This window comes from Scyliorhinus torazame, chromosome 2 (genome assembly GCF_047496885.1).
Source record: "Scyliorhinus torazame isolate Kashiwa2021f chromosome 2, sScyTor2.1, whole genome shotgun sequence".
Taxonomy (NCBI): Eukaryota; Metazoa; Chordata; class Chondrichthyes; order Carcharhiniformes; family Scyliorhinidae; genus Scyliorhinus; species Scyliorhinus torazame.
Window position 1 is genome coordinate 302,303,510 of NC_092708.1, and position 23,426 is coordinate 302,326,935.

Consider the following 23,426-nt stretch of genomic DNA (forward strand, 5'->3'; position numbering starts at 1 on the left):
CCTACTGAAATCTTTCCAGCGATCTCCTCTTTAAGATGCTTTCTGAGAACTTTGTTGTCCATCACGATATCTTTGTCTTTGACATTGTGTCAATTTTTGTCTAATTACCTTCTTGTAACATGCCTTGGGCTGTTTTGCTATGTTAAATGTACTATATAAGTGCAAGATATTATGACATTCTGCAAGAGCTACTTGAATAGGCAAAGTTTTCTACTTGGATTAGTTTGTTCTGGAACAAAATAAAGACAGACTGTCTACCGCTGCTGCTACTATTGACGACATAGATCATAGAATTTACAGTGCAGAAAGTGGCCAGTTGGCCCATCGAGTCTGCACCGGCCCTTGGAAAGAGCACCCCCTACTTAAGTTCACACCTCCACCCCATCCCCGTAACCCAGTAAGCCAACCTAACCTTTTGGATAATAAGGGGCAATTTAGCATAGCCAATCCATCTAACCTGCACATCTTTGGACTGTGGGAGGAAACCGAAACACCCGGAAGAAACCCACGCAGACACTGGGAGAAAGGGCAAACTCCACACAGACAGTCACCCAAGGCCGGAATTGAACTTGGGTCTCTGGAGCTACGAGGCAGCAGTGATAACCATTGTGCCACCAGGCCGCCCCATAGGTTTTCATACATGAGCAAAAATATCACTTATTTCTATTGGGCTTTATTTGAGTAGTTTGAGATGGGGATAATAGCATCTCATAAAAGAGTGACTGTGGTTATAAACATATGAACTTGGCACAATTAACCTAGAAGCTATGACTCTATTAGCTTGGCATTTAGCTGAAAGATTTTTTGGCTAAATTATTCGAGAAACACCAACGGTCAGACTGGTAGTTAGCTCTGAATTAATTCAAAGCCTTTTCCCAGCAATAGGTTTGACAGCCGAACTCCCATCTTCTGTAATCAGCTTTCAAGCTAAAATTACCTTGCAAGTTGTTCAGCCTGAAAATCTTGAATGCAATTTATGGGCCGGTATTCCCACATCTCCTTTTGAAATTTCACAACTTTCCTGCATCATGTGGTGAATAGTTAAATGAAGAAAAAATGTACTTAACTTGCCCGGTTTTCTTCATTGTTTGATACATGTCTCCCAAACACGTGCACCCAAATGATTACCTTGGGTCACATGAGACTATAGATTTTCCAGTTAAGAGAATCGGTTTCAGATCAAATGAAGTGATACAGATCACAAGGCTTTATATGCTGCAGGTGACCAAATGCGACAGAGCTTATCTACCATGTCATATTTTTACATGCTAGAAAAATGATTTTTCCAAAATAAATCAAGCTAGACTTTTCTACAGTAAAGAACAAACAGGTTACCCATCATGTAACATATCTAGTTATGAAAATAACCAATAATGGACCTATGTAAGGGCAGCACGGTAGCATGGTGGTTAGCACAATTGCTTCACAGCTCCAGGGTCCCAGGTTCGATTCCCGACTTGGGTGTCTGTGCGGAGTCTGCACGTTCTCCCCGTGTGTGCGTGGGTTTCCTCCGGGTGCTCCGGTTTCCTCCCACAGTCCAAAGATGTGCAGGTTAGGTGGATTGGCCATGCTAAATTGCCCTTAGTGTCCAAAATTGCCGTTAGGGTTGGGTGGGGTTACTGGGTTATGGAGATAGGGTGGAGGTGTGGGCTTGGGTATGGTGCTCTTTCAAAGAGCCGGTGCAGACTCGATGGGCTGAATGGCTCCTTCGGCACTGTAAATTCTATGATACGTGGTGGTCCATTCTAGAAAGTAATTAATTGTCTCTTGGGCACTTACACTGCTCCCACAGATATGCAGGTATAGTTGTTTTCTCTAGAATTAAAAACATTTGGTCTGCATATTACAAATGAGAACAGCCTCTTTTCAATGCAATTGCACCTAGTCTTTTATACGCTTCCTGAGTCAGATGGATTTGAATGAATATTCGGTTTACTGCACAATAACCAATATCCTTAGTACTTTTGTCACAATGTAATAATCCACTGCTGCATACAGTGCAAGATGTGGAATAAATCTTAAGATTTACTTTGTGCAAGACCTTAGTATACACCGTATTTATATAATGGTGACTACCTCCCAAACAATCGCATACATTTTCAAGTATTGGTTGTCCATACATCTGTTGCACAAAAATGGGATATAATCCAATTAAAATTATCCGTTTAGTGGATTTTAAACATTCTTAGATTATCGGAGATCCTGGTTCATGGAATGTTTACAGAATTGACTTCTGCAGTTGCATGTCTATATTTTACTTTTGTCTTAGTTTGTCTTTTTGTGAAAGCACTTTTTCATTACTACAGTACTACTCTTTGCTTTGATTTCCTGTTTTCTCTTCATTTTAATTTCTTTAAAGCCATCAGAAGCCGATCCATTGGTGATAGTGTTTGTACATCGGCCTCTATGCGCAATGCTAAAAGTGCACCTGTACTGCTCCATACTTCTTCCAATCCTTACCTGTTTGACCTAGTCCTCACCCTCTTATTTGATGATCTTCCAGGTAGTTCAGCTCTGCTTACTTCCTGTGCCTATTTACCATTTGTCTTGTTGCTTGCTTGGCGATTCTAACTGCAGAATCATTAATGGGCTTTGTAAAATGGAAGGGTAATGGAAAAAGTTTAGTTAAATTAAGTTAATTAGTGCTCGAATTTGGGAAGCAAATTGAAGGATAAATGTTGACACAAGTGTGACTTTCATAATTAGCCAGCTTCTCTCTCTCTCTGAATTAATGTTCTTGACTATCTATTTACTTGAAGGTTGCATCTTGTAAAGATTGTCACGTTTAGAAAATGTTAGAAATCTGAAATAAAGACAAAGAAGGGTGAAAGTAAATGGGTTAAGCAACATCTATGGAAAAAATATTTCCTGTAGGGCCCTCCAGAACAGAAAACTAAGAAGTAAGCAAATATGATATAGACCTAGGAAAAATGGATGATTGGACATATGAGGCGGGATTCTCCACAATCGGGGCGATGTCCGCCGACCGGAGCCAAAAACGGCGCGAATCAATCCGGCATCGCGCCGCCCCAAAGATGTGGAATTCTCCGCATCTTATGCAGCGGAGCCCTCACCTTGAGGGGCTAGGCCCGCGCCTGACTGATTTCCGCCCCGCCAGCTGGCGGGAAAGGCCTTTGGTGCCCCGCCAGCTGGCGGGAAAGGCCTTTGGTGCCCCGCCAGCTGGCGCGGAAATGACTTTGCCGTGCGGCGCATGCGCGGGAGCGACAGTGGCCGCTCACGGCATCCCCGCGCATGCGCAGTGGAGGGGGTCTCTTCCGCCTCCGCCATAGTGGAGACCATGGCGAAGGCGGAAGGAAATGAGTGCCCCCACGGCACAGGCCCACCCGCGGATCGGTGGGCCCCGATCGCGGGCCAGGCTGCCGTGGGGCCAGATCGCCCCGCGCCCCCACCCCAGGACCCCGGAGCCCGCCCGCGCCGGTAAGATAGGTGGTTTGATTCTCACTGACGGGACAGGCAATCCAGCAGTGGGACTTCGGGCTGGAGAATCGGCGGGGGGCGGGGGCCAACCGGAGCGGCGCGATTCCCACCCCTGCCGAATAACCGGTGCCGGAGAATTCGGCAACCGGCGGGGGCGGGGATTCACGCCAGCCCCCGGCGATTCTCCGACCCGGCGGGGCGTCGGAGAATCCCGCCCCTGATGTCTCTGTGTCCCTTTTTTCCCCAATTCTATTAAAATATAAACATTAATGTAACACTAACAAAGCTAAGTTGGGTGAGGAAATCGCAAGTTATTGGAGATTGCAAAGGAAGTGTAAAATAAACAACTTCATACAATAAATCGAAATTGATTTTTGTGTTCCTGTGTTTCCTTATTTGTCCTATGCCTTCAGAAATTTCCTGTAAATGAAGAAGATTCCTTCTTTCAAGCAAATCAGTCAAGTCTTTCATTTTAATTCAATGCTCTTCCATTTTACCAAACCATTCTGAAGATGGCAAGTTGATTATAATAACTGGAAATGCGGAATTATGTTTGGGCAATGTAGTTCAAAGGAGTGACAATAGGTTATGTGGGATAGCATTTTATCTTTATGTACAATAAATAATGATTGGCAGTGGTCAGATTTTATATATGGATTTTAGTAGCATTCATCTTTCCATTCATTAAACTTAATATTCTGACCTGAGCTGATAGTGCAAATGACCGGGATCACTGATTTTATGGTAATATTTTTGTTGGAACTTCCAATCTCCAAATTATAACCATTAACTGTGGTTTATTTTCAAGATTTTGATGATGCCCAAATTTTGCCTCGGCCTACTCGAATAAGGCATTATTCTCAGAGTGAAGAAAACACCTCTGAAGTATTTAGTACTGTACGTGAAGAGCAGCCAATGCCACGAAGCAGCAGCACATCTGATATAATGGAACCATTCATAGCTGAAAGAGCTAAAGGTGCAGTTCCTGTCATTGACAGCTCATCAGTTCCTTCAAGTTTGCAAAGTTCTGCTGAGGTGTTCTCATTATCTAGGTCCACTGAAAGTCACTTTACAGATGTACAAAGTACAGAATGTTCTCTGGAAGTTGGTGATAGTATTTATGATCACCTTTGTCATCTTGTAGGGGATGTAGAAACAATAGCACCTTATGAGTACAGTCAACACACAATAGTTGACAGTGAGGCAGACTTGTTGTCTTCCATACAGAAGTATTTTAACGAGTCTATTCAAGAAGCTGAGCACGCCAAACACAAATTGGGAAATGCCAAAAATATCATTCCCTTAAATGAAAATATTGAGTTAATGGTAGGTGAGACGGATCTGGACTGTGTGGGGCTGGTAAGAATGTACCATACAAGTAGCCAGGATATGATTTTGGGAGGCAAAACTACAGCACAGGTAAAAATGCAGGACCTGGAAAATGCTGGAAGCTCTATTCCATGTCTCGAAGATGATTATTTGAGTATTGCAACATTTCCTGCCGAAGAAGGGCAGTTATCAGAGACTGATGTTGAAAAGCATAATTGCAAATCACTTGAAAGCTTTGAACAGGGAATTTCATCACAGATGGAGTCAGAACATCCAGATTTCAAACAGAGGAGAAAAGCCTTTACTCGCCAAATGGCAACAGAGGTAGATCGTGGAAAAGTAGTAGTGTCAACGGATCAGCAAAGTAAAAGGAAACCGCGAGCTGATGCCTTTTGTGAAACTTCTGCGGTCACAGAACTTAACAATAAGATAACTGATGCGCAAAGCATGTATTCAAATAAAATTCCACCCAACACCACAATTACTGACCCACTTAAAGCTTTAAGTGCACAAAACATTTCAGCTAACCAAGTCACTGATGCAGCAACACCAGAGCCTCCGTACTTGAGCATAGCAAATGAGAGAAAAAATAGCAGCATGCATGTTAGTTTTAGGCCAGCTACTGAATCTGTACAGTTCCACAGCCCATTGGACAATAAGGAGGCTCAATGGAAATTAAGACTTCGAAGATTTAGTGGTTTCAGCAGTGGCTCTTCTGCACCAACTGACTCAGTGAAACCTGGTGTCTATAGGCCTCTGGACACGAGGGTTTCTCATAATGAATGTAAGAACCGGAAGTCAACATTAATTACTGCTGCAAGTGCCCCAGTGCTGAAGGGAAGTACAGGAGATAGTCAGGGAGCTGGTCATGGAGCACTTAGGTCCTGTAGCTTACAGGAATCAGTGCAGCAACAGAGTTCCCTAGGTGGTGTTTACAGAACTGTTGTACACGCTTTTTCAAAGTCGAAGGCAAATGTTTCCCCACAGAGACAGAGAAAAGTACCAGCAGAGGCTCCACTGAGGGATCTTTACAGTCATGTTTTGGGATATTTTGGAAGGAAAGTTGCAGGTGAGCACTAACAGTGTGCAGCGCACAAAGGAGCACCTGTTTGGCTTGATGCAACTGAAAAGCTTTAAGCAATCAAATAGCTTGGGGATGATCACTGCTTTTCCTTTACTGGTTTTGCATGCGCTTTTGATTAGCTGGTATGTCCTGGCAAACGTTTTGTCTTCCCCCACCCCCCCCCACAAATTCATACTAATGTATCCCTTTTTTGTGTGCAGGTTTTCAGTTGTTAATCTTTGACCGTAAAACTATTTGTGATTAGCGTGGTGCCACAATGAATTTGCATTAATACATTTTACATTGTTTTTAAATGTTTTCAACACTAGGGGGCAGACTTTGCAAGTATCATGTCTCCACAGAGTTTTACATTGAGAAGTGACCTGTGTTTCTAAAGGTGTATTTCATCTTTTTGACTTTTAAGGAAATAAGCTTGTAAGATGAAACCACTTAAAGCAGTTTTAATGTTTCGTTTTAGAAAAAATATTTTGAGTTGAGAAATCAGGTTTATTGTATTTTGAAGAAAAATATGTTGACCGTTTAGATTGTAATATTCCTTCCCATCAAAGATTAAAAATTGTTAACCTCTACTAATCTTTTAATGTGAAATATGCTAACTTGAGATTACCTCTAATTGCACACAGTAAAGACAGGATAATTCATATCTTGGGGAACTGCATGATTTGGCAAGTAACCCTTGCAATGCTAAATTCCTTTTATTGCTTTGATTCGTAAATTTATTATGCTCTTGTGTTAATTATGAAGTTGTGTTATTGTGTTTTTAAATACCTTATTTGCTTTCAGTCAATAAGGAAGACCCTAATCAAAAACCTCGACCTTTCAGCACTGATATTGGCAATAGTAATCCCAACATCAGTGATCTTATGGATGAATTTATAGCAGAGCGATTACGAGCTGGTACTCCGGTGGTAAGTTGACTTGCTTATATTGCAGTTGTATTTATAATAACTGCTAATTGCAGTTCTATCTATTTTTCCCACATTGCTGTTTCCATGCGCTAGGAACGGGATATAATCAGGCTATCAGAACTTTCTGCGTGGTTACGTTAAGTGAACCTCAATGATTTGCCATCACATTAATAAAACTTTTCTGAAGATTGATGGCAATCTGAAAGGGAGGATATCAGTGAAAATTCTATGTAAACACCAGTGTTTTTATGCCCAATGTATTTTTTTTAAGTCTGCTGAAACTGAGTAAGCATCTGATCAATAACACAAATACATGTTCAGTGGAAGTCCTAATAATGCAAGAATAAAACTAAATCAATGTTTCTTAGCAATCATATTGACATGCATGTATTTACTTTGGTGCAACATCTTAGGGAACGATAGTGGGCTGCGCAGTTTGACATATTTTTTCAAATTTTTTTATTTGAAGAATTAAAAAGTTGGCTTGCTGTCCAAAGGCGTGAAGTGGCATTGATGAGTAACAGAGGATTGCTGCCAGATTCTTGTCCCATCTTAAATAGGAATAGTGTAAAGTTAGCAAGAGAAAAGTATAGAAATTATAGTTAATTTAAAGTGTCTCAAATTGACTTGTTATTCACCCGGTGCCTGTGTGAGTTTCTTCCAGGTGCCCCAGTTTCCTTCCACAGTCCGAAGGTGTGCAGGTTAGGTGGATGGGCCAAGCTAAATTGCCCCTTAGTGTCCAGCGGTTAGGTGGGGCTATGGGGATAGGGTGGGGGATTGGGCCTAGGTAGGATGCTCTTTCAGAGTGTCAGTGCAGACTTGATGGGCCGAATGGCCCCCTGCATTGTAGAGATTCTGTGATGAATGATCTACTCTACCAAATAGTGGAGCATAAAAATCTGTGTAGTGCAATTGTTCTCTCTGTGCTTGTTTTCTGCTTTGATATGCCAATAGATTATTATTATCAAACACGACACAAGTAACAAAGGCAACTATGTCTCTCCACACACAAACTGTTATCATCCCACATGGGACTCTTAGGAAATCTGGACAATCAGTTAACCTTTCCCACCACATGTACTTTTTTTGGCTGTGCACATTGATATTTGGTAATCTGGACATCACCGTTGTCTCCCATATCAAAAATTGTTCGTAAAATGTGTTTTTCCTTGTCCCATGATAATGCATCTAAAACAAATGAGGCAAAACAAACCATTCTTTAAAATATTGCAAATCATATTCCAACATACTCTTCTGGAAAATTACGTGTTTTTTTTCCCATCACACCTTAACCCTTTCTGCTTTGGAGATACTCTGAGTTTCTGGGGTTACTTTCAGGGGTTTCCATAATTTTCCATCATTTTGCCAAACGTTATTCTTTGTGCATGAACCTAGATAATGAGCACCTGTAGCATTACAACCAATATTAACTAATTCAGTTTAGGTCAGAGATTGGATCTGGGCTTTTCATGTATTATGGATTAATACTACAATGAGTGGGACCTTTACCCACTAATCCAATGGATTTGTTTCATTTCAAAAAATCCAATTTAAAATAAAAAATTTAGCCACAGTGCAATATTTAAATTCCATGTAAAATCTTTGTTTTGTGTATTGCTTTTGCAAATTTGGAAGAATGTTTCTGCAGCAATGCTGCCTTATGGTTCGAGTTGGATCAGTTGGTAACCAGCTGATCTGATGATGGAAACGGAAGTATCAATAACAACTTCCTTTATATTGCCCCTTTTGATGTTACAAAATAGCTCAAGATGCTTCACTGAATTAATTACGAATCAATAAATTATTTCATTAGATTCACTTCACTCTTAACTGGAACCATTCAAACTATATCAATTTGGTGTGATTTAAGAAAAAAAGTAATTTTCTTTTTTATACAAGATTGTTTTCAGGCGAGGAAGCAGCCCTGGTAGTCTGGAAGTGCCAAAAGATCTTCCTGACTTGTTGAACAGACAGAATCAGACCCGACCAGTAGATGACCCAGGCATCCCATCAGAATGGACTTCTCCAGCCAGTGGTGGAAGCAGTGATCTCATTAGTTCTGACAGCCATTCGGATTCTTTCAATGCCTTTCAATATGATGGACGGAAATTTGAGAGTAAGTATGCCTGGTATTTCTGTCAAGTTTCGAAGTGCGTTCATTTATTGATATTCTGCATGACCTACTTTATCTCTGAAATAAATCTTGATTTTCAAAGTAAACTGATATTAATTTGAGATGTTGTGAATGCCTTATTGACGTAGAGACAGAATTTAACCCAGATTGATGATTTGAGCATTTTCTCACACTCACAGCTATTTAACGTATCGTCACTTTTTTTGTGGCAAGTCACGTAGTACGAGCAATTTACAATTCAAAACAAGTGGAATGTTTATGTAATTGGGATATTTATTGAACTCATTCAAAGAGACCTTTTAGATGTGCAAGCATTCATAATAGTTCAAGCGTTGTACTTTTGTACTTCACCATGCATCTCGTCCTGTTACAACACATGCGAATGCTTGATGTTCACACTCCATGCCAAGCATGAGAGAAATCTATTGCTAATCTAAGCGTCCTGTACATACCATAAGACTTGAACCAAAAACCATGTGTTAGTGTGCATGTTAAAATGTCACCCTGATGCAAATAGTTACTGCATGTAGATCTATACGTGATGCAGACACAGTGGGCTTTCTGTTTTATACTATTCTTTGATTTCTGTGTCCTACAAATCTCAAGGACCTGTACTATTTTACCAGTCACCTGTTTGTTTCCCCCAGCTAAAAAAGTTGCATTCTGTATTCCTCAGGATGTACCTCTTTTGAATTGGGGCAAAGTCTCCACAGTTGTAGGTCATATTCAAAAACTGTTCTTCAGTTAGCAAATGTATTTTCAAGCTAGCCATTTGTTTTTTTAAAAAATCAATATGCTTGAAAAACTCAACAAATCTGGCAGTATCTGTGTAGAGAGAAATAGAGTTAACATTTCAAGTGCAATATTTCTCTTTGGAAGTCATTTATTGAATCTGAATTTATGAGGACTAATGTGTCTGACCACTCCTGTTTGTTGGTTCCAAACACTGTTTAATGGCAATTAATGCCTGGAAATCATCAGTTCAACTTGTGGTGAAACCTGAGCCAGCCCTTGCTGGTTGCACTGTTTGAGACTGGAATCTCTCAATTTCAAACTATCATATGATGTAAAAATAATCAATGCAGAGCCTCAACTGCAAGTCAAAGACTCTACTGCTTTGATGGAGCACTCTGGGGGACAGTGCAGTCTGCATTTTTGGAAGCGCTGGGTCCCGAAAGGTTCCAGAAGAAATGTGGAGCAGCATTGAGTTGGGACAATCTTTGTGAGGAATGGCAATTCAATAATGATAGTCACTCAAAGGAAGATCTGGGGCGGAATTCTCCGTTCCAGCGGCTATGTGCCGGCGCCAACGGAGAATCTGCGGGTGGTTCATGCCGGGGAAATCGCCGTGAACCCTTTACCGATTCCGGTACCGGTGAGGGGCTAGCACCGGTGCCGCATGAACCATGTGCGGAAAACGGCTGGTAAATCACTGGGTCCCGGGCCACGCAAGGCTGATGGTGTGCACCGGTCGCGCAGGAAACCGAAGCCTCCCCAGACAGCGACACGGGTCCCGGACCAGTGTGGCGGCGCTGGACACAGTCCGCAGCCGGCGCACCGACTTTACGACCGCTGGGACCACACGTCCTCAGTCCATCGGGGGCGGAGCATCGTGGGCGGGCCAGCCGATGACGCGCCAACGGCCTTGCAACTGCACGGCGCACATCCCCATGATGCCGGTTTGGAGCGGTGGAGCATCCATTCTCTGCATGATCTCCGATCCCGATTTCGGTGTCGAGCTACGGAGGATCCAGCCCCTGGTCTCAGTTGTGATCTGGAACACACTGCCTAAGAAGATGGCAGAGGCAAAAACTTTCATTGCATTTGAGAAAATACTTGGACATGCACTTGAAGTGCTGTAACCCTGAGGCTACAGACCAAGAACTGAAAAGTGAGGTTAAACTGACATAGATGTGATTGTCAAAATGCCACCTCCTGTACCATATTTTTAAAATATCTCTGTCATTAGATTTTTTATATTCATTCATGGGATGTTGGCAGCAGTGGCTAGGCAAGGATTTATTGTCCATCCTTACGCAGCTGAGTGGCTTACTCGGCCATTTCAGAAGCAAGTTAATAGTCAACCATATTCCTATAAGTGGGCTACACATTTCAGACCAAGTAAGAACAATGGATTTCCGTCCCTTAAGTATTGAATATCAATAGTTTAATGTCACCATTACTGATGCTAGCTTTTCATTCCATATTTATTTATGTTTCCCAGCTGCTGTGGTGGGATTTGAGCTTGTATCTTTTGACCATTGCGTGGCTTAATAGTCCAGTAAAATAACCTCACTGGAAGTACGATAGCATAGTGGTTAAAACATCATTTGTTCAGCCTTGAAGAAGGCATTTCGAATAAAACTTGAGAAATGCTGCAACCTGCCTCCTGAGAGCAGCTGTTCAATTGCCAAAAAACTTTAACAGGATTCACCTGAGAATTCCTCTTTTATTTGCACAAGCAGCTCAGAATAGCAAACCTTTGTTGGGGATCAGAAAAATACCATGATATGCAACTCAGATGCGAAGGCCTTTTTGTGTGGGGGCCGCAGGAAGAATATGTATGGGGGGAGAGAGCGAGAGCGTGCAGGAAGAATACGGGAGGGGAGGGTGGTGTGCAGCAAGAATACCACTATTAAATCCCCAAGGATAGAATATTTGACCAAACATTCAATCACAGCAGCTACTGATTTGTCATTGTGAAAATGCTACAATCTACTGTAGAGGTGGTAGCAGGGTGTTTAGAAAACCATAATACAACCAGAGACAACTTGGTTTTGCAAAAGGGAAATTATGTTTGACAAATTTATTGGAGTTTTATTGAGGATGTAACAAACAAGGTGGACAGAGGGGAGCCAGTCGATGTGTATTGGGATTTCCAAAAGGCTTTCGATAAGGTGCCACATAAAAGATTACGGCGTAATTTAAGAATTGGTGTTGGAGGTAACATATTCGCATAGATGCAAAATTAACGGAAGGTGGGGGTGAAGGATCATTTTGGTTGGTAAACTAATGAGTGGAATGCTGCAGGGATCAGTGCTGGCGTCTCAATTGTTGACTTGGGTGAAGAAATTGGCTGCATTGTAGCAGAATTTGTGGATGAAACAAAGATAGGTAGGAAATTAAGTTATAAGGAGAATACACAGGGAGAGATGGATTAAGTGAGGGGGCAAAACATTTGGAAGATGGAGTATAATGTGGGAAAATGTGAGGTGTCCACTTTTGCAGGAAGAATAGAAAGGAGGATTATTATTTAAATGGTGAGAGACTGCAGAATGCTACATGACCGGAATCTGGGTGTCCTTGTATATGAATCGCAAAATTTATTAGTTGGCAAATGGAATTCGGGCCTTTATTGCAGGGGAATGGAATATAAAAGTAGAGAAATCTTGTTACAACAGGGCAGGGCATTTGTATAGTTTTGGTTCCCTTCAGCCTTTGCAATTCTCTTTCCCAGAGAGCAATGGAAGCTAAGACATCGAATATGTTAAAGGTTGAGTAATACAGATTTTTGCCTAGGGTTATGGGGGTGGACAGGAGAATGGAGTTCAGCCACAGTCAGATCAACCATGATATTATTGGATGAAGGAGCAGGCTTGATGGACTGAATTGCCTACCTCTGCTATTTCTTATGATTTTATGAATGCGCAACATCTAAATATACTTTGATACATGGAATTGTTTATTTTGAGTATGCATAGATCACCAATAACATTCATAGTTCTTTTGCGTATTTTCCTGTGGGCTGTGGTAATGACCATCTGTCTTGGTACATGACCCTGGTGAGACCACATTTGGAGTATTGTGTGCAGTTCTGGTCACCTCATTATAGGAAGGATGTGGAAGCATTGGAAAGGATGCAAAGGAGATTTACCAGGATGCTGCCTAGTTTGCAGGATAGGTCTTATGAGGAAAGGTTGAGGGAGCTAGGGCTTTTCTCTTTGGAGCGGAGGAGGATGAGAAGTGACTTAATAGAGGTTTATAAGATAATTAGGGGGATAGATAGAGTGGACGTTCAGAGACGATTTCCTCTGGTGGATGTAGCTGTTACAATGGGGCATAACTATAAGGTTCAGGGTGGGAGATACAGGAGGGATGTCCGAGGTAGGTTCTTTACTCAGAGAGTGGTTAGGGTGTGGAATGGACTGCCTGCTGTGATAGTGGAGTCGGACACTTTAGGAACTTTCAAGCGGTTATTGGATAGGCACATGGAGCACATCAGAATGACGGGGAATGGGATAGCTTGATCTTGGTTTCGGGCAATGCCCGGCACAACATCGAGGGCCGAAAGGCCTGTTCTGTGCTGTACTGTTCTATGTTCTATGTTCTAAGAGTGTCATTGGGATCAATCCTCCAAATAGATAAAGGAGTGAATAGAGCCATTATACAATGACTCATTTGAAGATTCAGAGTGGTTACTTTCCAGGTTCTGAATCTGAATCATGGAAAACTCCCTATGCACAATAATTTCTGAACTTCAACTGTGACTTGAAATATGGCTGCATTTAATTTTACAGACAACTGCAAGGGTTCAAATAGGTTAGATGTGGCAAGACCCACTGGACAAATCCATTCTCATTGAAACTGAAATGCCTGTGCACCCTTTCTCAGTCCACTTGACCAAGCCAAATATCTGAGTCCCCCACTATTAACATCCTGGGGGGGTCACCATTGGCCAGAAACTCAACTGGGCTGGTCATATAAATATTGTGGCTACAAGAGCAGTTCGGAGGCTAAGAATCCTGCGACAAGTAACTCCCCTCCTAACTACCCAAAGTCCTGTCCCCAATCTACAAGGCACAGTTCAAAGGTGTGATGGAATTCTTTCCACTTTCCTGGATGAATGCAACTTCAACAACACTCAAAGCTTGACCCCATCCAGGACAAAGCAGCCTGCATGATTGGCATCCTTCCAGAAACACTAGCAGCAGTGTGTACCATCTACAAGATACACTACAGGATTTCTTCAAAACCTCCCTACTGTGAACATCTCAGCTGAGACTTGGGCTTCGCTGCAGCGTTGCTTAGGAATTTAAACATCAGGATCACCCTGATTCTAAATATGAAATGACAATCGCTTATTGTCACAATAAAAGAATTGTCACAAATAAAAGATTGACCAGGGTGAGGTTAGGGCCGGTCAAGGACAGTAGTGGGAACTTGTGCATGGAGTCAAAAGAAATAGGAGAGGCGTTGAATGAATACTTTAATTCAGTGTTCACCAAGGAGAGGGGCCATGTTTTTGAGGATGAGAGTGTGATACAGGCGGGTAGGCTGGAGGAGGTAGATCATAGAATCAGAGAATTTACGGGGCAGAAGGAGGCCATTCAGCCCATTGAGAAGGATGTATTGGGAATTTTGAAAAACTTTAGGGTCAACAAGTTCCCTGGACCAAATGGGATATATCCAAGGATTCTTTGGGAGGCAAGGGATGAGATTGCAGAGCCTTTGGCTTTGATCTTTGGGTCCTCACTGTCCATGGGGATAGTGCCAGAGGACTGGAGAGTGGTGAATGTTGTTCCTCTGTTCAAGAAACGGAATAAGAATGACCCTGGTAATTATAGGCCGGTTAGTCTTATTCGGTGGTCGGTAAGTTAATGGAAAAGGTCCTGAAGGATAGGATTTATGACCATTTGGAAAGATGCAGCTTAATCCAGGATAGTCAACACAGATTCGTGAAGGGTCAGTCTTGCCTCACAAATTTGATTGAATTCTTTGAGGATGTAACTAAGTGTGTAGATGAAGGTAGAGCAGTTGATATCAGTAAATTTGCTGGTGACACCAAGATTGGTGGAGTAGTGGATGAGGTGGAGGGCTGTTGTAGGCTGCAAAGAGACGTTAGTAGGATGCAGGGCTGGGCCGAAAAATGGCAGATGGAGTTTAACCCTGATAAGTGCGAGGTGATTCATTTTGGTAGAAAAAATTTGAATGTGGATTACAGGGTCAATGGCAGGGTTCTGAGGAATGTGGAGGAACAGAGAGATCTTAGGGTTCGTGTCCACAGATCTCTGAAGGTTGCCACTTAAGTGGATAGAGCCGTGAAGAAGGCCTATCGTGTGTTAGCGTTTATTAACAGGGGGCTTGCGTTTAAGAGCTGCGGGGTTATGCTGCAACTGTACATGACCCTGGTGAGACCACATTTGGAGTATTGTGTGCAGTTCTGGTCACCTCACTATCGGAACGATGTGGAAGCATTGGAAAGGGTGCAAAGGAGATTTACCAGGATGCTGCCTGGTTTGCAGGATAGGTCTAATGAGGAAAGGTTGAGGGAGCTAGGGCTTTTCTCTTTGGAGCGGAGGAGGATGAGAGGCGACTTAATAGAGGTTTATAAGATGATGAGGTGGATAGATAGAGTGGGCGTTCAGAGACTATTTCCTCGGGTGGATGTAGCTGTTACAAGGGGGCATAACTATAAGGTTCAGGGTGGGAGATACAGGAGGGATGTCCGAGGTAGGTTCTTTACTCAGAGTGGTTAGGGTGTGGAATGGACTGCCTGTTGTGATAGTGGAGTCGGACGCTTTAGGAACTTTCAAGCGGTTATTGGATAGGCACATGGGAGCACACCAGAATGATAGGGGGTGGGATAGCTTGATCTTGGTTTCGGACAATGCTCGGCACAACATCGAGGGCCAAAAGGGCCTGTTCTGTGCTGTACTGTTCTATCTATCTTTCTATCTAGGCTTCAAATGAAGTTACTGTGAAAAGCCCCTAGTCGCCATATTCCGGCGCCTGTTCGGGGAGGCTGGTACGGGAATTGAACCAGTGCTGCTGGCCTACATTGGTCTGCTTTAAAAGCCAGCTAATTAGCACTGTGCTAAACCAGCAATAATAGCCTTTATTGCTCCCAAGATTCTATACAGTTACTGGTCCCACAAGCTCCTGACATGATTTCTCTCTGCCTGCTCCAAGCTAACTGTTGCCAAATTAACTGCAAAATGACTTCTGCCACAAGACTGGGAGGGTCACTGTAGATTTCGTCATCTAACTGCAAATTGGGCAAATCTTTCAGCTACTTTTCCCTCACAAAATTTAAACTGAACTAGAGTGCCATTCACATTCTGCAAGTTAGTACTTTGTCAGCCCAAGGTGCAGGCCTGACTAACAGTCAACCTCCTGTCGGTGTGCTTGACAAGTGAGATTCCGTCTGTACCATAACAAAACAAAACTGCCTCTGTAAGAGTCCTTCCTGTCTATTTCCTTTGTTCCCAGTTCTTTTATTGTTTTTGTCTACGGATCTATAATTGGGATATGCCTTTCAGTAGAGAGAAGAAAGTAGAAGACTTAAAACAGCCTGCTTACCAGCCATAATACTATGTTTTCAAGCTTTGTGATTGGGAGAGGGAAAAGCCAAACTCTTTGGCACCAAGTCGATGGGAGGAACCGATTTTGGAGAGAATTAGTTTGACTGGTTAATTCGTAACCGATGGGTTGGCCAGAGACAGTGTTCTGTCTGACAACAGTCAGTGATTGCTTCCTGCTGGTGATGTTTCTGCGAGAACATTCCAGAAGTGATCAGACCTCAGAAGTGAAGGAAGCTGCTTTATCACTCTGCTGACTTCTGCCTGCTGCCTGTAGGTGGAAACTGAAGATCTTAATGTATCAAAACAAGCAGTGTGTTGCTCTTTAGGGGGCTGAAGTAAAATAACTGATCGATTTTTTTTGAAAGCAATGAGTGTCTAGCATATCCCAGCTGAGAACCTGAAATGAACCTGCTGAGTTGGCAGGTTAACAGCCTTGCCTGAGAAGATCGTATCAAGCCTGGAAGAAAGGACATACCAACCATACTGGAAGCCTGAGCTTCAGAAGGACATTGACTGGAAGTCATCCCTGTGAATCAAAGATCCCTATCCTTATTTGAATATTTTCTTTCCTTTTCCACCACCCTTTCCCCTCTACAAATACACACAGACACAGAGACAAACTACCTAAAAAGTAGAGCAGGTTAGAAAGGGAGGGGAGGGGTGGTTTGGGAAATGGATAGTTGACAGCCAGCTACATTTTCTGTCTGTTTAATTAAAAATACTGTTCATAATAAATTACTTGTTTTTTAAAGTTACCAACCTGGTGACTGTAGTTTATTGGACTCAACCAAAGACCTTGGGTATTTAAATAACTCTAATTTCACTGGTGTTGTGACTCCAGTTCAAGTGGAACTGAAATTGACCGTGCACTAGCCCAGGGTGTCATAACACCTCTTGTCTCTTCCTGAACCGCTTGCTTCCATCAGCAAGCTTTGACAAAGAGTCATCGGACTCGAAATGTTAGCTCTTTTCTCTCCCTACAGATGCTGCCAGACCTGCTAAGATTTTCCAGCATTTTCTCTTTAGTCTTAATGATCAGTTTATTTGTGTATTATCCAATCAAAGCTAGTATTTTCAATGCAAGTTGATTTAAAAATCTGTTATCTATGCTCCTGGAGCACCTCTGTCAGGTTGTCAGTGATATTTGAAAAGCTACTACACAGAATAACCCACTGTTTAGATTTGATCTACCATTATGTCTGGATTTGACTGTTGTATGCCATCATGCCAGATTTGTGGTGGAAACTAATGTTATGGCCACTGCAAGGGCATAACGTTACCTAATTCCCTCCCAAAGAGGTGTTACTTTAGTATGCATGGAATGCTTTAACTTGGGGGGAAATAATAATTATTCGAATAATATCCTCCTTCCACAACGTCTACTGAACTGTTACTCTGGCTTTGTGGTGGTATCGTTTTTGGGATTTTCAAGTTTGTTTCTGTTTGCTTAAGTTCAAGTCAAAATGAACTGGTGCAATGCTGCAGTTCCTGGTGTTTTATAGGGTGTGAGACCAGGAGACCATGTGCAACACTATTGGATTACTTTGCAGGGGTGTTGAGATGCATTTTATGACTGATATTTTCTCCAAATGCCGTCTACAGGTATTTAGTTAGATGCTTGGAAGTCTAATTGTTCAGTTTGTTACAAATAATTTCCATGCCATAACGTCTGGAGCAGACATTAAGCAAAAATTGTGCTCTATTAAACCCCCCCCCCCCCCACACACACACACACAACCCAACAAATCTGCTTATCTAAAACTGCTCAGTTTCCAATTATGGAGTTTTGCATCTGCTTCTGTTTAGCTGTTCTTAATGGGATGTTGAACTGCATGTGTTAATCGTGTAATGGTATTCTAAAAGCTTTCTGCTAGAACAATAGTATTCTTCATGTATTTCCCTTCATTTTCTTATCTGGTTGACTACAATTAGGAAACGATAGAAGGTATAAATTTGCTAAAACACAACATTTTTAAAAGAATGCTTATTGGGCTGGCAGAATGGACATCTGCATATTCAGAATAGTAGCTGAGCTGCTTTGTTTATTTTTGTACGTGATTTTGGTTCTATAAACCAACATTTTGCAAACATTTTTGTATTCATTTTGTTTTTATTTCCTTTTTGCATCTCTAAAGAGTATAAAGTTTGCTGCTTTTTTTAAACATATGATTTGCACAAACCCCTCGATCATGCTTCCTCAGGATTTCTTTTTGCTTTAAAGGGGGTTCATGATGGTCATCATTTTTGGTTCTGTTGTAGGCTTTAGCTTTGGCAGTGAAACCATTTCTACCGTATACACTGAAGCAGATCTAGGAGCATCACAGCAAACAGATGTGGAACAAGAATTGATGAATTTAACTGCTGTGCACATTGATTCCGAAACTAGCAGCCTCAATCTGCAGACCATTTCTGCTAACACAGTTACAATCGCAGGTGTGTTGTACTTACTGAGGAAAGGTAAAAGTCAGCTGTTGACATTTAACACCGTCCTATTGCTTCTCTTGTCTTGAGAGCATCTGTTTATAATTTTGTCATTCCTCTGTGGTAAACACTGCAGTATTTTTCTTCTATGAATAACCAGACTTTTATTCAGTGCATGAAAAGGGGGCATCATTGACAAGGCCAGTATTTAATGTCCATCCCTAATTACCTTAGAGCCGGTGATGGTGAGCAACCTTATTGAACCATTGCAGTCCATGTCATGTTGGTACTGTAAGGTAATAATCTTTATTAGTGTCACAAATAGACTTGCATTAACACTACAATGAAGTTACTGTGAAAATCCCCTAGTCGCCACACTACTGCATATGTACACACTACTATGTACTGTAAAGGTACATAGAAGGAGAATTCAGAATGTCCAGTCACCAAACAAGCACGTCTTTCGGGACTTGGGACAATGAAGGGACTGTAATGTGTCAACAGTTGTCCGACCACTATACCAATTCAAGAAAACAGGAGGAATGTTATCCCTGTGATGGGAATTGTTTCAAAGATAAACAGACATTGCAATTTAAAGAGTAGACATGCTACACAAGAGAACACTGTACATTAGATGTTCCCAGTCAACTGTGTGCCCAATCCAGTTAGCTTCCAATATCGCATCACCATTTAAGATGACATTATTGCAGCACATTGTTACCTTCTTCTTTTGACTAATTTTTGGAAATAGGTTACATGCTTTGACATCTGCAGTGGGCTCGAGAAACGTCTGAAACAGGAGAAAGAAAGTAATTTTATTTAGTTACGAAAATGTACAATCAAAGACTATTCTGGCGAACAAAAGTTGGAAACGGCTTTATTTTATCTTAAAAATTGAACTGAATTTTGGAGACTGCATAAATACAGTAGTATTAGTCACTTTGGGAAACACGTTGGTGGTGTAACCAAGAATAGCAAGAGGAACCTTGGACAAAAATATTAAATTGCCTGCTTGCTGTGAAGTTTTGGAAAAGGCTGTTAAATCAACCTCTGTGCTCTGTGAATAGTCCTTATGGGGAGATTGCCAACAAATGTGCATTTCCTATTAATTCTTAACTGGTCTTCACTCAACAGATGCTGTCAGACCTGCTGATTGTTTTTAGAATTTTCTGCAATATCTCTGCAATATTTAGCTTTTTCCTATTAACTCGATGACACAGTGATGTTTCTTGGTTGTGGCGAAATCTGTCCTCCAGATTGTGATGCTTTCCTGTATAAAAATAGAAATGTCGACTTATCAATATAATTCCTCTGCCTTACTGCTCGTAATACATTATATTATCACTGTGTCTTGCTGGAAGCTGGAGTTGTGTTTTGTAGAAAGAGAGACAGCAAACATAAGACCTTTTGATAAAAATTTCTTTGGAGCCAGTACTTATGAAAAATACAAACTGTCCAACATGGTCCAAGACGGACTGGCATTCTATTTCCATTGAACTTGAACATCATTTGTTCAATTTTATTCATTAGAGTAGATTATTAATGTCTTGTTTTCTTGTGATAAATGCAATGTTCTAAACTGAATTTCTTGAGAATAAAGCAGAACGAAGTGGGCATCACAGTAACACAGCGGTTAGCGCTGTTGCTTCACAGCTCCAGAGTCCCAGTTCGATTCCCGGCTTGAGTCACCATCTGTGCGGAGTCTGCACATTCTCCCCGTGTCTGCGTGGGTTTCCTCCGGGTGCTCCGGTTTCCTCCCACAGTCCAAAAGATGTGCAGGCTAGGTGGACTGGCCATGCTAAATTGCCCATGGTGTCCAAAAGGATTAGGTGGGGTTACGGGGCTGGGCTTAAGTAGGGTGCTCTTTCCAAGGGCCGGTGCTGACTCGATGAGCCGAATGGCCTCCTTCTGTACTGTACATTCTATGGGAGATACGCACCACTGTCAATAAATATTTTTGAAATCGAAGGCAGATGAGAATTGAAATAGAACCTGTCCTGTCAATGTTTTGCCTATTGTTCTAGGTTATATGCACACACCATAGTCCAGCACAGTTTTTCTGAATGTAGTTGTAACATTTTTGATATGTTTGTGGTACATTTTTTCTGCTTTATTATTATAAAATGATAAGTCATCTTTGCTTTATTTCCAATTTCAGTTTTTGTCTTTTATTGTAATCTCCTCAGTACAGATTTTTAATATTCTTTAGGCTCTGAAAGTGCTTCTCCAACCCATTCAAACACATGCTCAAGATCTCAGACACCTTCTCCATCCACTTTGAATGCTGATCATGCAGAACAAAAAGATTTACCGCTGGATGAAAAACTGCACCATTCAGTCTTGCAGACTCCTGATGACTTGGGTATTACTTGCATGGTTGATTCATTTAAAGTTTAAATATACAGTTTGTTCCCAATTTTCAATCCTGATCCCACTGAGGAAACTGCTAATTTGAGACACATTAAGCAACATGTATATGTCTGCCTTTTGTGAAATTGTTTGAGTGGTAAGAGATTCCGGATTCTCCGTAAAGGAGCTGTAGTATGATTGTTTTTATTTTAGCAATTCATAGTGCATTATGGCATTAGCTTCTATGCAGCGATATTTACAAGGTATTTCAATTTTAACTTTGTGTTGTGTTTTGAGGTTGAATTTAAACTTTGTAAATATCTTTTGCCTGTTTTATATCTTGAAATGTTTTATTGAGCAGAAAATAGCGAGTTTCCAAATGAAGATTGCAGTGTGATGGCAGGAGGGAGCCTTAAAGGATGGCAGGAAGATGTTGCGACAGTTATGTGGAGACGAATGCTTGGTATTTTGGGAGATGTCAACTGCATTAAAGATCCTGAAATTCATGCACAAGTCTTTGACTATTTATGCGAACTGTGGCAGAACTTGGCCAAGGTAAGGGGTTAATTTAATTTTGCTTACAAAGTTTAGCAGAGCTATTTTGAAATCAACTTTTCACATACATGATTTTTGACATTGTATCTACGCTGAATAAATATATAGAAAGCAGGTAGTGTGAAGCAGTTATTTATAGTTTGTAAGTTAGGATAGCAACCCAAGGTTAATTGGTAATGTGTTTTAATTTCACAGAAGCATGTTGAATTGTTTGTCTAGATTCATTGATGGGCTGCAAGTGTCATTGATGAGGCCAACATTTATTGACCACTTGTAATTGCTCAAGGCGATGATTGTGATTCTCCATCATGATCCATTGCAGTCTGCGTGGTGAAGGTGCCTCCACCCAACCCTCTCAGTGCTGTTAAGTAGTGGGTTTTAGGATTTTATCCCATTGACAATATGAAAGAAAGGCAATATGTTTCCAAGTGGGGTGCTCTCTTGCATCTGCTGCCCTTCTGTTTCCAGGTAGTAGAAGTCATGGATTTGGGAGGAGTATTGACGAAGCCTTGAGTTGCTGCAGTGCATCTTAGATGGTACACACTGCAGCCCTATTACATTGGTAGTGGAGGGATTGAATAGTCAAAATGACGGATGGGCTGCCAATCAAGCAAGCTGCTATGTCTTGGATTGTGTCAAGCTTGAGCTCCTTGAGTGCCGTTCAGGCTGCCCTCATCCAGGCAAGTGAAGAGTGTTTCATCACGTTCCAAACTGTTGCCTTATAAATGGTGGAAAGGCTTTGGAGAGTCAAGAGATGAGTTGTTCACCCAAGAATACCCAGCTTGTAATTTTGGGGTGAATTCAGTTATGTTTCTGATCACTGGTGACCCCAAGATATTAATGGTGGAGAATTCAGCAATGGAAATGTCAATGAATGTCAAGGGGAGATGATAGACTTTTGCTGAACATGTTCAGTGACCAGCGGCGGTGTGGCATAAACATTATTTGCCACTTATCAACTGATGCATGAAATCTTGTCCAGATATTGCTGCAGGCAGTCATGGACTGCTTCATTATCCAAAAGTTGCAAATACTACTGAACACACTATGTAATCATAAGCAATCATCCCTACTTCTGACCTTGCGTTGGAGAAAAGATCATCGAAGCAGCTGACGATGGTTGCACCTCAGACACTATTCTGAAGAACTCCTGCTGGTCAGATGATTAGCCTCTCACTACCTTCCTTTGTGCAAGGTGTGACTCGAGCCAGTGGGGTTTTCCCTCTTTTTCACTGACTTCAACTTTACTTGGGTTTTTTGATGTCTCAGGCTGTCAAATGTTGCCTTGATGACAAATGCCTCACCTCTTGAATTAAGCGCTCCTGTCCATATTTAAACCAAGGCTATCATAAGGTCTGGAGCCAAGTGGTCCAGGCAGAATGCAAACTGAATGTCGTTGAACAGTTTATTGGTGATTAGGTACCACTTAGTACTGTTAACCTTCCATTGAGTAGCTGATGATTGAGAATAAACTGATAAGGCTGTAATTGACTGGATTGGATTTGTTCTGTTTTTATGGACTGGACATAACTGGGCAATTTTTCACATAATTGTAACTGTACTGGAACAACTTGGCTAAAGGCATGGATAGCTCTGGAGCGCTACAAGTATTCAGCTCTACAGCTATGATGTTAGCAGAGCCCATATCTTTTTCTGTAGCCAGTGCCTTTTGCCATTTCTTTTTTTCACGTGGAATGAATTAAATTGGCTAAGGACTGGCATCTGCGATGCTGGGACTTTGGAAAGAGGCCAAGATGCATCATCGATTTAACACTAGTTTCAAACACTTCAGCCTTGACGTTTGCACGTAAGTGCTGGGGTCTGCTATCATTTGAGCGTAGCAATGTTCCCAGAGCTCCCTCCTCCTCATGGTTATGAAATTATCCACCACCATTCGTGACTGGACA

General features: G+C 41.7%; 1 protein-coding gene across 1 annotated transcript in view; it reads left to right on the forward strand.

Annotated features, from left to right (window-relative positions):
- Positions 1 to 23,426, forward strand: part of ralgapa1 (Ral GTPase activating protein catalytic subunit alpha 1) — a 361,211-nt gene that overhangs the window by 104,636 nt on the left and 233,149 nt on the right. The window contains exons 18-23 of the mRNA XM_072494899.1: positions 4,247 to 5,836; positions 6,635 to 6,759; positions 8,659 to 8,875; positions 18,454 to 18,627; positions 20,825 to 20,977; positions 21,326 to 21,519. Coding sequence (XP_072351000.1) covers positions 4,247 to 5,836; positions 6,635 to 6,759; positions 8,659 to 8,875; positions 18,454 to 18,627; positions 20,825 to 20,977; positions 21,326 to 21,519 — 2,453 coding nt within the window. The remainder of the gene's footprint in view (positions 1 to 4,246; positions 5,837 to 6,634; positions 6,760 to 8,658; positions 8,876 to 18,453; positions 18,628 to 20,824; positions 20,978 to 21,325; positions 21,520 to 23,426) is intronic.